Source organism: Globicephala melas, chromosome 1 (genome assembly GCF_963455315.2).
Source record: "Globicephala melas chromosome 1, mGloMel1.2, whole genome shotgun sequence".
Classification (NCBI taxonomy): domain Eukaryota; kingdom Metazoa; phylum Chordata; class Mammalia; order Artiodactyla; family Delphinidae; genus Globicephala; species Globicephala melas.
Window position 1 is genome coordinate 130,406,429 of NC_083314.1, and position 15,629 is coordinate 130,422,057.

General features: G+C 35.1%; 1 protein-coding gene across 19 annotated transcripts in view; it reads right to left on the reverse strand.

The window, feature by feature from the left end:
• Positions 1 to 2,125: 2,125 nt before the first annotated feature.
• Positions 2,126 to 15,629, reverse strand: part of MIER1 (MIER1 transcriptional regulator) — a 55,941-nt gene continuing 42,437 nt past the window's right edge. For 17 of the 19 annotated variants that reach the window (XM_030865874.2, XM_060304445.1, XM_030865886.2 and 14 more), the window contains 3 exons: positions 12,435 to 12,562; positions 7,882 to 8,021; positions 2,126 to 5,120 (listed from right to left, as the gene is read on the reverse strand). In XM_030865874.2, coding sequence (XP_030721734.1) covers positions 4,792 to 5,120; positions 7,882 to 8,021; positions 12,435 to 12,562 — 597 coding nt within the window. In that variant the 3' untranslated portion in view covers positions 2,126 to 4,791. The other 2 variants (XM_060304495.2, XM_060304498.2) reach the window with 2 other exon arrangements.

Below are 15,629 nucleotides of genomic sequence, written 5' to 3' on the forward strand. Positions count from 1 at the left end.
TTCGTGCCCCGGTCGGGGGGGATCCCACATGCCGCGGAGTGGCTGGGCCCGTGAGCCATGGCCGCTGAGCCTGCGCGTATGGAGCCTGTGCTCTGCAACGGGAGAGGCCACAACAGTGAGAGGCCCGCGTACCGCAAAAAAAAAAAAAAAAAGCTTAAGTGTATATTCCTCACATTAATTCGAAGTCCATTGTCTTTTGGAGAGAAAGAGCAAAACCATTTATTTTAGAACCTACCTGAACTCACTTGGCAAACATGTTCTAGTTGGTGTGCAGAAAGACACATTTAACCAGCTCTACATTCAGTCAACCATTCATGTTAATGATGATAATAGCAAAAAGTGAAATTGTATAATCAGGCCAAATTTAGATTAGGCCTCACCTCTCCTCTTTCTTTAGGAAATCAGGAGCCTCCCCACCTTACAGTAGTGCTCCCTGGACAGTGAATGACAAAAGGGGTGAGTCCTGCATAATCCACAGCTGTTGTAATCCGCCCTGCAGGAAATGGTAAAAATAAATGCTTTCTTACGGGACTCGTACATTTTTTTTATGTCGCTTAATTTCTAACAAATATATTAAGTTAGAGGAAAATCTTATTTAGCTAGAATTATAGGGCATGGAGTCATTAATTCATTTCCCTGAGATGGTGCCTACTCTTCCTCTCCTTGTGCCCTCCTTGTACTCAGCATGCAGTTCTACTGTTGCACTTACAACAGTTCTACTGTTGCCACACCTCTGAAGCCATAAGCCAAGCATAGTAGCTTGCGTAAGTACAGGCCCAAATATCTGTTGAATCCTCTATATGGAAACATGATGAAAACTTGTCACCACTGACTTTAAATGTAAAGAAAATTTTATCATCAATTTGGACAAAGGAGAATTAGAATTCAAGTCCAGTTTATATGGCAGTTCCCCAGTGTTCTTCACAGAATAAGTAGACTTTAGAAGTACATTCGAGTTTACTTCTTAGAACAAGCAAAATGACATTTTAAGTACAGTTGACCTGTGGACAACGCAGGGGCTGGGGCGCTGACCCTCTATGCAGTTGAAAATCCGCATATAATTTACAGTCTGCCCTCTGTATACAATTCCTCTCTCATCCAGTGTCCCACGTCCACGGATTCAACCAACCATGGATCATGTAGTGCTGTAGTATTTACTACTGAAAGAAATCTGCATATAAATGGACCCATTAAGTTCAAACCTGTTTAGTTCAAGGGTCAACTGTGTATTATGTATCCTAAATAAGTCACAGAAGCTAGTATAAAAACAAATTAAGATAAAAAACAATCATGTTCGGAAAAGGAAAAACACACAGATGTCAAAGATGCCAGCACAATACTAAGGGTAAATAAGAAATAAGGTTATAGAAAATTGGTATTAGAAGACAGATTAATGCAGATATTTAAATACATTAAAATCAGTCCATAACTTGGGGGGGGGGTATGACCCTTAAGATTCTGGAAAGGATAAACTTGATTATTAAAGAGCAGAGTCGATTTTACGATAAAAAGTTTATAATCAGTAGACTTATGTGATACAGGAAGGTCATTTTTAGGGAGAGAGATTTATATGGTTTTCCACATTAGCACTTTTCATGAATATGGATTATAGTTAGGAAAACCTGTATTTCTGATTTGGTATTTAGTAGAGATATAGAGCTGGTTACACACCCCCTAGCGTCATCAGCACACATCTTGCCTATGAAAATTCATCAGCCCCAATTTTCAAAGTGCCCACTCTTAATTTTCCATTGAGAGTAAATCAAATACTGTGACAAACGTTTTTCTGCAAATTCACATGTGCCATATACACTGCACTGCAAAAGAAGGAAACAAAATGTTTTTAATTAAATAGTTCAGAGGAAGAGAAACAGGTGAATAGAGGTCCACAGACCAAAGGATCTCTCTGGAGGAAAAAAAAAAGACAAAAATACATCATTCACCCACGAGGTCAAAGGGATCAGGAGCCACCGAAACACTAGTTCACGCACTTCGTCTAGGAGCAGAAGGAACAGAGGTTGTATATATTTGCATTGTAAACAGTGTGCATTATACAAACTTAAAATCTATAATTAAAACCTATTCAATCTAATAAAAATCATTCACAAAGCATTATATAGGCAAATATGTTTAAAAAAATATTTTAATAAGCATATTCAGAATGGCAGACAGGGAATAGGGGAAGGGAATTTCCTAATAGTGCAAAATTACTATGCATAAATTTTAAAACATCTAATTCATAATTTTAAATGCCTATTTGAATATTACTTCAAATACATTTGAAAGCTCAACAGATTTGTGTTGAACTGAGTTACAAATTTTGAACTCTTTTGAAAGCACATCATCATAAAACAGAAAACCATTCCAAATGAAGATAGATAGATAGTGCTTTGCTGGGGGTAGGTATGGGGTGAGGGAGACTAAGTAACTATTAACGAAGCCTTCTTTTCCCAATGCAATTTGTCAAGAGTTCAAGAGTTATGAAATGTACTAAATCTTAAGCAAATTAAATTCATGGTATTACTAAAAATTTTTAAAGTAGTGCAATGACATCAAGTTATAGTGGCTGCATTATGAAGAACAAAGTACTGTGTGAAATACCTGTATAAACATAAAATACAATTAAATATTTCTCTATGAAAAGCTGAGCATTATGTATTATAATAGTGGAATGTCTTTCATTAGGCATACTTTAAAAAGATCAAGAAAAGTAAAATTTCCTAACATGTATACAACATGTGCCGTATTTGCAAACATGCCTGAGAATTTATTTAAAATGTTCCTGTAATGTTAGTCTGCAAGAACTTCACAAACCTGCAAACAAAATGCATCTTTCAAAAAAAAGGTGAAAATGGCAACTCTAATATTGCAACAACTTAAAGTTCATCATCACTATTTCTATAGACCACCTTTGACAAAGAGCTAGGACACTTTGGATTCGTATAATAAAAGCTGATTTAGAAAATGGATAGTGACCATCTGCAAAAGCTGCCATTCTGGATAAATTAATGTTCTAGGTAAAACAAAAACAAGAAGTTGTTCACGCTTCTCAACACTTCCACCCAAAACTTTGATTTACTTGGATGTGTATGTAACAACAATGAATCTACATCATATGAAGTCAAGTGTTGTAAAGTGGCTTTTAACACTGTTTGGGGAGAAAAAGTTGTTCACATTGGTGGAGGGAAGCAGTCTGAACATAGGTTAATAGTAATACTTCATGGGGGATAAGGCCTAAACCAATTTCTCAGTGCAAACCTCTACTCAATTGCATTAGACAGTTGAGCCATTAAAAACAAGACCGCAGAAGATTTATTTTAAAAAGGCATTGGCTCTTTGATGGCTGAAAATGAATCAGTAGAAGCATTTGGGGTATGCCTGTGTGATAAAACAATAGTTAATAATCTTTTATAAAAGTTTGGATATAGGTTGGTCTATCAGCTGTATAAAACTACATTTTTTAAACAAGAATTTTGCACTAAAAATAAAATGGCACTATTGCAAGGCTATGCAAATGGATGATCCTATTTGTAATCACACAGAGCAGTGGTTACTGAATATCTTATTTTCATTTTGGAAATACACTATCAAATCTGAAAAGCTGGATAGTTAACTGGAAGTCTAAAAACTTCTAACTTTATCACTTTTTCCTCATAAAATCAGTACTGTTGCCTGCCAACTCCTTGTGTGTGCCAACATCTAAGTATCACTTGACCTTTTCCCCTGTTTATTTAATGCAAAAATGGGAAATTTTGTAATGCATATAAAAATAACTGAACAAGATTCTGGTCAGCATGATACATTTAAGCACTTAAGCCAACATTAAACTTTTGTCTTGATTCAAAAATAATTTTGAAAATTATAGCAAATGCAAAACAAACTATGTGATCTAAGTATCATGCTTAATTTCAGAGTTCTCAAACTATTTGTCCTTAAGTAGAAACTTGAAAAAAACAAATGTTCACAATCCTTTATGAATGCTTTTACCACCTGGATATAAGAAACATGACTTAGTTACTACACAAACACTTAAAAATTCATTAGAAAAACCTTAGCAAAATAAAATGAAAGCTGACAGACTCAGAATATCAATTCCTCTCATAAAAGTTTACCAACTGTACAAGTTAAGAAAATTATACAAGCTTTTGTATTAAGAAAGGACAGCTCAGTCAAGACATATGTACTGTAAAAATCTTCCAAAGGCTACAAAGAATCTGGAAAAATACAGAATGTATTTCTTAAGCCCAGATAAGAATATGGAAAGACATCATTGATGTCAACAATTTTACATATACAAACCTGACTTGGTTTATTTTTAAACTTCTATATATAAAAAAATCATGCTAGCATAACTTTCAGGATTCATAAGGGTTTCCTTAATAATGATAACAATTTGTATGGAGAAGAAAAATGTCATAAAAGACATTTCAAGAAACTCAGAAAAATTGGTGTTAATCAGAAATTTGAACTTGTTTTTTTCTTCTCTGCCATCAAACTAAGCAACAAGTACCTTGTAGTGAAATTTTAGGATTAATACATCAAATGAGAAGGTACAGATACATCTTTCAAATTTACTAAACTATTTGTTTTATATCCTTAAAAGGGCCTTCACAATTTTAAAGTAAAAAGTCTGCAAAAGGCAGAATTATGAAATCTTATTTACTAAAGTTAGGACAATTCAAATTTTAACCAACTGCTTCAAGGAAGTCAACTTTTTAAGGTCACCCATCAACCCTGAAAACTTTAGTCACACCAGAATTTACTCCAAAGAAAGTAAAATAAGTGTAAAATTTAGTCGTCTGTGTTTTCAAGTTCTTCAAATTTTCCATGTGAGACTGCATCTTGGAAAAATTCAGAAGAACCCGGACTTTCTTTTCCATTGCTGTTCACCCTTCGCCTTTTGGCAGGTCTCTCACTTTTTTCATCAAAATCACTTTCATTTCTTGCAGTCGTATGGGCAATTTTTGGGTCAGTGGTAAGGTTATCTGTTTCATAACCATTAGTATCCATATCTGTGTGAAGTGGTTTCTTACTTCCACCTGTTGGTCCATTAACGTGTAACCCTTCAACTTTCACTTCTTCTTTGTTTAATGTTTCACCTGGTCCGTTAGATGACACCCCTAAGTTGGAAGAAACATGAATGAAACTGCTAATATTAAAAAGCTAAATCTGTAAACTATTATAACACAGCTATAAACAGCTGTAAAATAACTTTTTATCGAGCAAGTGAGATATCAAATCTGTGTATACATATGGTTTGAATTCTGGCTTTATTTACTTTAGTAGCTGTGTGACCTTAGGCATGTTATTTGCACTCTCTTGTACCTCAGTTTCATCACATATACAATGAGGATAACAACAAATTTATAGGATTGCTGTGAAGATTAAATAAGTTAATAAATGTAAAGAATTAAGAACAGAATTTGGCATATATTAATAGCATGCTGGTATTATACGTGGCAACAAATAAGCAATGGATCCAGCAGTCTAAATAAGCTGAGTTAAAGCAAAGATATGCATAAGTTATTCAGATTTAGCAAAAAGGCCAAAACTTTCTAAAACCATGAAAAAATTATATTCTTTCTTTAGAAGTTTGAGTTTTCTACTGCCGTATATAAAAAGCAGGATGACATGATGTTTTCATTCTTAATGTAAATCTACAGGTATTATGCTTTAAGGGTAAAGATCATATGCTATATTTATCTAAACGGATTTAAATATTCTGTCATAATGTTAAATTAATTCTTGCACTGTCCAAGCGTACACTTGAAAATGCTAAAAGTAAACACAAATTCCTTCATAACAGATTGAGAAAAGAAAGAGTATAATTACTCTAATGAAGTGACAAAAGGTCATGTTAGAGTTGACTGCAAAATGGAGAAATTTTGCAGATACTTAATGTAAAATATAGAATGTGCCACTGGAGATAATTTAAATTTAATTTTCTGAAAAATATTCACTATAAAGAACGAGAGCCTCAAATACACATTTTGGTCCAATAAAATATACTATTTCCCCAGCTCAAAGGTGCACTCAAGTCATGTATGCTTATGGGATTATGTGCCATATGACAGTGGAGGAGTGATTTTGTCATAGTAAGCACAAGAAGCTTGGTGACACTCTCATTAGGTCAAAAAGCACTAGTAGATTTCAAGACATGAATTAAAGCCCCTTACAAAAAAAGACAGTTGGGTTGCAAAGTTCCTTCCTTTCCTTGAAAAACCTGGAAATCTTAATTGTACCTGATGTGAATGGCTTCTGGGCTGAGTAATTTATAAGTAACTTATGAACACTCTTCCTTGGCTAACTGCATGTTATCATCAAATGGTTAAAAAACAAAGAAGGAAAAGAAAGGGAAACAATTTATTTGGTGTTATCAGCAAATAAGAAAAGAGAGAAATAAAGTAGTCCCTGGCATCTGTAGGGGATTGGTTCCAGGACCCCCTCGGATACCAAAACCCATAGATGCTCATCCCTTATATAAATAAGAGAGCATGAAAAATTCATATGACCCATGTACTTTCAATCATCTCTAGATTTCTTATAATACCTAATAAAGTGTAAATGCTCTGTAAATAGCTGTCAGCACAGAGCAAATTCAAGTTTTGCTTTGTGGAATTTTCTGGAATTTTTTCTTTCTTCAAATATTTTTGCTATGCAGTTGGTTGAATCTGCAGATGCGGAGCCCATCGATACAGAGGGCTGACTGTACTACCAACCGTCTGCCTCCCTGAGTTTCCACCCCTAGTCCCAAAGTCAGTCTCAGCTTCTTATTCAACTTCAGGATGGATGTGATTGGCATTAGAAATCATGTCAATGAACCTTCTTGAATCAGGAAACAGCTGGGCCCTAATATTTGTTTGGCTTGTTCTTAGAGGGGAAGTAGTGAGGGAATAGAGAGGAGTCATTAAATGAAGAAAGTATATTCACCACAGTAATATTAAATGCCAGTGTGAGAGCAAAGATCAGAACAAAGTTCAAATTCTTCACAGTATTCCTCTTCTAGTTTCTGTCAGGGGGAGGTTAGCTCTCCACTGGCCCTCCCCTAAAGCTGTTACATCAGAATGCAGGTGTGCAGAGCTTGTCTCTAATTCACCAGTTTCCTCCTAAAAAGGACTGGAGGATTTATTACTTTCTGCTTAGCAATGGTCTTACTTAAGACTATTTTAATTAAAGTAGAAATCAAGATAATTCTCTGACTAGGTCTTACTGATCAGCTCAGTGATCCTTGGTCCACTGTATATTTTAAACAAGAACACTATCTGAATCTCAAACATATTAGTATGCTTTTTGCTTCTCTTTTTCATGGACATAAAAATGAATGTTTCTGTACAATATTAATGCACAGGCTGACACCTGCTTTATCTTTACTCGTCCTTCAAGGTTATTATGTTATCAAGGAGGAAAATATTTTAAAGAGGGCCCTTGTTATCTGCTTCTTTTCGTTTATATGCTTAAATCAGTTTCCTAATAAAGTGTTATAAGCTCTGAAAGTATTTCATAAATATCTGTGTATTTCTGATGTGAAATGGCTGGAGTTTCGGTCTAAGACTTAACAAGAATACTTATATCTAGACATTCCAACCTGATAAGAAAACAGATGCTATTTTCTTAATTTCTTAAAAGAAATGGTCACTGTTGATAGTATACTTTATTATATGTACTTTTTAGTGATATCAATGGGAGTTCTTTCCAACTGACTTGTACATATTCTGTGTGTTAGTATATATGTATGCTGATACTATGTTTCATCTGGTATTTACAATTATGACTTCAGTTCTGCTTTGGAAGTTTAAGAGACACCAAAACTGAATTTTCCAAGCTACTGAAAGAAAAGTGCCCGTCACTATGAAGAAATCTAAGTGTTCTTTGGTTGCTTACCATTTTGATTACTATTGCTTATAGTGCCATCTTCTTTCTCAGACTGGCTGTTACTACTGTTTGAGGCAGTTGGGGGAGGGGATGGTGCTCGACTAGAAGCAGCACTTTCACTTTCATCTAGAAGACGATCCATGTAATCCCTTAAAATTAAGTAAAATAATAAGACAATTATTTTCTTATATTAAAAACAGCTGAAAATTAAAATTGACTTAAGTTAAATTTAGAAGGCTTTATTAGCAAATATATCCTAATTTTCACTTACATTTATTCCAGTGCCTCATCTATGACACCAGTATCTGAACATTTAAATGGAAAAGCTCCTTTTGGTTACATGTTTGTAGGAAAAATATGTAAGTCCTCTACACTAGCAAATTTTAGAGACCTATAGGAAGTTTTAAAACTTTAAAAACTGTAGGCAAGTGATCAGAGGGGCCCAACTAAAATCAGAAAATCTGTAAATGAAGAGGCAGGGATGATGTCAATCAGGAGGAGTACAGAAGAATGTCTGAACAGACACAGGTTGGAACTGTAAAGCTCATAAAGACTACTGGATGGCTATGGCAATACCTGAAAGACAAATTAGGACCTAATAATGAATTACCTTCCTGTTACCTTCTACGTTACCTTTCTGCTAGAGCTAAGCTATAGTAAGCTCACTAAGTTCCTGGGCTTATCTGCCAGCTGTATCTGCCCATATATTGTTAGAGGTGAACTTACTTCCTTCCCTAAGTCATTCCTAACTGTATGGCATGGGAAGACATTTGTGGTTAAGTGACATTGGGTTGAGGTTAGAAGATCTGAACGAAATACTTCTCTCTCTCAGGTCTAGTGTCTTTACCTATAAAATGCATGTAACCATACATGACCTATCTACCACACAGGGCTGTTGTATAAGATATGTGTAGCGAAGTGTTTTATGAACTATGAAGTGCTATTAAGTCACTAGAATAAAGGTCAGCAAACTATGGCCTCTGGGCTGGCCACCTATTTTTGTGGACAGTATTTTACTGCAACACAGCCACATCCATTCACTTACACAGTGTCTATGGCTGCTTTTCACAATAGCAGAGCTAAGTAGTTGCAAGAGAACTTAACGCCTGCAAAAGCCTAAAACATTTACTCTCTAGCTCTTTACAGAAAAAGTCTGCCATCACCTGTGCTGGAATAGTTCCCTGAAAGCAGGGAGTTTAGTCTGCTTTATCACTGCACCACCAGTGCCTAAGTTGTGCACGGTGCAGAGAAGTGCAATAAAAACCAAAATACCTTATTTATTTTTAAATTCCCTCAGAATAAGTATAACAAATAGTAAGGCAAATCCTATCTTTTAGAATTTTGTGAGCGGCGTAAGTAAGAATGTGGACAAGAAGGAAACCACGGAAGGGCTTTTGGGACTTTACTGACAGTCTGTGGTAACAGTCTAGAACAGACTAGTAACTATAGTTTTAATCTCAAACTATGTGATCACGTTGTCGTTTATATACAGGGACATACATTATAAATGTGTAGTTTACAATATAGGGATGTAGAATCTGACCTCAAGAAGCTTCCAACAGGTTAAGAGTACAAACTAACACATATCAAAGAAACATATATGACCACGAACTAATCAATTTACCATTCTAGGCCTTATTTTCCTCATCTATAAATGGAGGGAATGAAATTTCATGGTCTTTTAAGATCTCTTTGGCTTTATGTCATTCACCATTACAGAACAATCACACAGAAACAGAATGAGCATGATGAATGCAATGCCAAAGGGACTTCAGAAGCTAAAGCTAACAGAAACAGATGATGCATGAGGAAGAATTGTTGGAAATAAATTTGGCATAGTGGGAATGGGTAATGGAGGATGTTAAAAGCCACGCAAAGGAAGCTAGAACTGACTAGATATCAAAATTATTTTAAATTTCTGAATATAACAATGATATTGTGAAAGACTTATTACTATTATTTCTTAAAGGTTAATGGCATCCAGAATGCTTAAGAAAGGAAGAGTCAGGTAGACCGTACAGGAGGCTGGAGTAGCATTCAAATAGTTCGAGTTATGCTGAGTTAATTTTTACTTTGAAAAAAATTATTTGCAAGGCTGTTACAGCAAAATCTTCAATTTGTATATGGCTACCAATTCTTCCAGGTAGGTAGTGAACTGACAGAATCCACAGTAGGATCTTTCAAAGGCCATTTATAGGCAGAAAAGTGGCAATGTGCTTCATTCTGGTGAACAAATGGAAGGTAACAACGTAACAGAAAAATGAGCAAATAACTTTCAGGATAATCTGCTCTTAACTATTGATTCTGACTAAGGGGGAAAATTTTAAAATTCAGTCCAATTTTTGTCTAAAGGCATTAACTTAATGTTTTGTGCGGTCACTTAAAGTGCAACTATTAATAGAAAGAGAAGGTCCTGGAAGCAAACTAGAAAAATATCTTCATGCCTACAGAAAACCACAATTTCTCCCCATCTGGAATATACAGTCTGGTCGTGGCTTCTTATAGGAGATGATTTAACACAGCTAAAAGGGACAAACAGGAGTAAAAGAATTATAGTTTTCAGTTAAAAAAACAAAAAACTTTATAAAAGACCCCGGAGGGGATATAACTGAAGCCTACAAAAACACACTATTCTTGTCTAGGGGGAAAAGCATTTCTTCACTTCCTACCATAACACCAGGGAACATGCTGTTAACTCTTAAAGCCTGAGAAAAGAGAAGATATGGGATTACTTTTAACTGAGACTACTCCACCTACAGAATACTTAAACCTTAAGGAGAATCAAGGTTACAAATATAAGTATCTTCAAAAAGTTTTCAGAAGCTACGGAGAGATTATTAGAAAAACTAAAATGTTTGGCAGCACATCCCTACCTAACCTGTTGAGCTTGACATCACAGAGGACCAACTAAGCCAGCCCACAACACTTCCCTTGGTGATGCTTTCTGAAAGAGAAAACTGGATGAACCATGGGTCTGACCCAGCATGGCAATTCTTATGTTCTTACTGCTGGTGACGACAGATTGCCTGTAGTTCATGTGTGAACATTATTTCTGAAATGGGTGAAAAAAATGAAAGATGTTACTATTGCTTTTCCCTATAGAATAGCTTGAAAACTGACTATTTTAAGATATACTCTGAAGACTAGATAGCTGTATCTAGTTCTACATCACTGTGCCTCAACACTACCAATAAATACAAATTTAACTATAAATTGATAACAGTAAGCAATTATATAAAATTTGGAATACTGTTATATATAAAATTCTACTCATTATGAGATTTGAACAAGGGAGAATGAGGCACGGAGTCCAATGTCTCATGACTTCCAGGGGCAATCATACCCATTTATTCCCTTTTAGATAATTCTGCTTTGGATTTTAGAGTGTTTGATCCTCCAAGGAAGTGACCAGCAGAGACACCTGTAAATGAACATGACCAAGAAATAGTGCAGCCTAGGAGTTTGAAAAGCACAAGCAAATATGCATATAAGCACATCTTCCAAAGGCAGTTATTTGGCCAGGCTTAAGAACTTCAGTGGTGCATGGTGACCAAATGAAGTCACAACTTTGCATTATTTTTATTCCATAAACATTAGGGAATACTCAAGGTATTGGCAAAGTTAATTTGTATATAGTAAAGTCAATTCCACCACAACAAATTCGTCAGCATTTTAGAGCAACTCACGTGAAATGAAGGGTTCAATACTCTATGTACTATATACTTAAGTAACAAATTGCTAGTGGGAGTGGGAACAGTGTTTCATTCCACAGCTAGGCTGAATGAAGCTAAGAGAATTTGGTGCGTGGGGAATGGATTAGACATATAGGCATTTTGCTTAAAAACAGGATATAATAAACTATACTCCCTCTATCACTGGGAGTTAGCTAAAGGTACATTACTTATTAAATATTATTTGTTAAAGGAAAAGGTTTCAGAATATTTAGGGAAAGGGAAGTCATCATGCACATGTGCACCTCTCTATAAAAAACTTTGTAATAAAAGAAAATGCAATTTTACCTAACTTATTATAACCCTACGTCTTTTCCCTTTGATATCATCTATATCCAAATCTGATTTTGGTTCCCAGAATCAAAAATAGATTGGGAAAGGAAAAATATTAATTTCCCTTCCTCTTTAAAGGGCCTCTATTAGGCATATGGCCCTATAAGTTTTAGAAAAGATAGTCTCTCCTATTCTTACTGCTCTCTCTCAGTGTTATTAGATCAAAACTGTATGCGCTTATACTGAATGGAATAGAATTTAACAAAAACATGCCTTCACAGCTGTTCTGATCCATTTCCTCTCAGGAATACTACTGAAAACATACACTCTTAACATTCGCTTTGATAAATTTGCTGTCTCAAGATGAACTGTAGTTTACAATGTATTTATAATACACTGTAAAGTCTAAATGCCCTATGAAGATGTCAATAAATGGATAAATTGAAACTAATGTAAACTTTTATCCTATCAAGAGAAAGAAGATTCTAAAAATTACGATTTTCTCAAGAAAAATTTAGAAAAGCTTAGCAAAAATGACTCAAAAGAAAAAATACTCACGTGACACCAGGATGAAGATTATATTTCTTTTTTCCAAATCGCGTTTGCTGAGCAAAGAAATCGTAACGTTCAGATTTTTTCCACATATAATAGAATGCTACACATTCACCAACTGACCTTGTTCGAACCTATAAGAAACAAATGCTTGTTTTTAACAAGTATCTCCTCCTTAAAGGAGTTATCTCATGAAAAATACCTGAAGTTTGAAAACAAATTTAGCTGGTCTTTAAGTAATACATAATACCACTTACAAAATACAACACTGTAGCAGCCGTGTTAAAAATTACTCTTTCTGAACTCCCATTAAGAAAAATAATACATTGGCAACAGGTCTTCAGATATTTAGCATTATGCTTTTTTTTTAACCTTTTAATTTTTTTTAACATCTTTATTGGAATAATAGTTGCTTCACAATGCTGTGTTTCTCCTGTATAACAAAGTGAATCGGCTATATGTATACATATATCCCCATATCCCCTCCCTCGTGTCTCCCTCCCCCCTCCCTATCCCACCCCTCTAGGCGGTCACAAAGCACCAAGCTGATCTCCCAGTGCTATGCAGCTGCTTCCCACGAGCTATCTATTTTACATTTGGTAGTGTATATATGTCAATAGCATTATGCTTTTAAAGAGACTATCATATGTTCATTTACTGTAAAATAAATACCCCTTTATTGAAAATGTCTGGAAGTGGCATTTGAATTAAAATAATGTTATAAACAATTTGCAAATACTTTTACTCACAGAACGCCTAGGGAGACTGCCTTTAAATTCCCATTTAAAGGATTCTCTTACTAATCCCAACACTGATCCAGACTCAGTTACTTACTTTCTAGAAAGGCTGAAAGTATTCCCCAGTGAGTTAAAAGCTATTATAGTAATGCTAATACTTTGTTTACTAAATTACTCCAGTGGCTTACTGTGCTATACCTATTTGGGCAACTGAATGGCTCCCTTTACTAATGTTAAACATATGAGATTGGCAACTGATGTTGACAAAATTCCCTGTTCTGCTACTTTGCTTAGAGAGCTGGTAGGGTTGATGCATATAAAATACTAGGAGTTAAAAAGGTATCTGAATGAGTGTTTGGGATGCAAGACAATATGCTTTAACTCATAAATTTCTGATTCTGAAGAAGGGATCCGGTGGGACTGACTGCACCTAAGGTCAATTTTATGACATCCTTATTTTGTTATGGGACATATATTTTTCTTTCTGCCCCGTGTTGCTTTAAGACAAAGCTATCAGGGCTTTAAAAACAAAAACTAAAAACCCAGTCATCTTCTCAAGCTGTTTTTTGCCTCCTTTTTAGAATCTTATTTCTAGTAGACAATTGTCAAGTCAACTGTACGTTACTGAAAGCAAAAACTACAAACACATTTTGTAGCATGCAAAGTTAACATTATTATGAAAAATCCTCAATTAAGTAAGTGTGCATAATACAACCTACGATTAAGATCCAAACTTCAATTCCAGGTGTAAAAACAAAGCCTTAATGTTTTCACTGGACTTCAATGTCTTCTTCTTAAGAATTATTGTCCTCCCTTTGTTCACTGGAACAACTAGTGTACTAGGTATATAAAGGTCGGATGACTTCTGTAACACTGAAATATCACCATCCCAAATATTTATAAAGAAATCAAGGTCTTATTTTCAATACTATGTTAAGACTTTTTTTGGCTAATAGTTTTAAGTCATCTAATATGTTCTTATTCCTTAAAAAAGGACTGCTCCTGCCAGTTACATCAGCTTATCATCCCAAGGGTCCCTCCACAGATAATCCAGCATGGTTTGGTCAATAGTGTTTGAATTCAAGCAGGAATGCTAGAAAACTCTTTCCCACAACGCTGTCCCTTTCAACCATGAGACAATTTGTTTTTTTAAAATCAGAAACATGCATGGCCATTACATGAAACAGACATTAGCATAATGCGCTCCTTTCATAGAGTATTCACTATATTGGAAATTATCAGATGATTTGGATACAACACCTTAATGTTGGATACAACATTAAGATGATTTGGATACACCTTTCACATCAATGCTAAGACTCAAAATTTCTCTTATTAATTATGCCTGATGTCAAATACCAAAATTCAACAAAATAATCAAGAATAAACTAAAGAACAACAAAATTGAGAAAAATGAACTCACAGGATTTGTAAGCAGCTATTTTATTTTGGAACATAAAATAGATACTGTTAAATATGTGTTGAAACAAATCAAGTGAATACCATCGGATCACATCCAGAGGTATGAAATAGGAGAGTGTGATGACAGACTATTTAGAGCCTCAGAAGCAAGCCCACATAAGCCCAGATACTTTCAGCATCATCCTAGATAAGCCATCACATATCTTACACACCATCCTTAAGGAAACATGTAAAGCCAAGCTCCTTGTCATTTATATTTGCTAAAAATGTGATATTTATAAACCTAGAAATTACTTAATTTCCTATATTTACATTCTTTTTTTTTTTTTTGCGGTACGCGGGCCTCTCATTGTTGTGGCCTCTCCCGTTGCGGAGCACAGGCTCCGGACGCGCAGACTCAGCAGCCATGGCTCACGGGCCCAGCCGCTCCGCAGCATGTGGGATCTTCCCGGACCGGGGCACGAACCCGTGTCCCCTGCATCGGCAGGCGGACTCTCAACCACTGCACCACCAGGGAAGCCCTATATTTACATTCTGAGATTTTAATTTTGCCTGTCCTAATATCCCCTAGGAACACATTTTTCTATTCTATGTAATTGTGTAGTTACTATTAAAAATCCTACCTGATTTCAGTTTGAGAGAATTAAACCTAAAAATAAATTTGCAAGTACTTATGAAGGTTTTTTGGGTATACATTGACACTGTGTGATTGATATTATCCATATGGCATGATAAATTATGCTAAATTGTCAAATTATAAAATTATATAATGTATAATAAAGCTGACTTATTGAGATATTCTTCTGGAAAATTAAATCTTAATTGAAACCAAATTAAATATTAAGTATCTGATTTTGGACCACTTAGGACTTAAGCAAATGTAAAAAACATCTTAATTATAAATAATGTCATGGTAAAAATGCTGTAAAATTTCCAAGTAAGAACCTCCTAAAAAAAATCTGTAACAAGTTTGTGGAAAATAGCTTTAAGTAATTACAGTGTATACACACATCCCATCCAGAAGCTGATGAACATATTTATA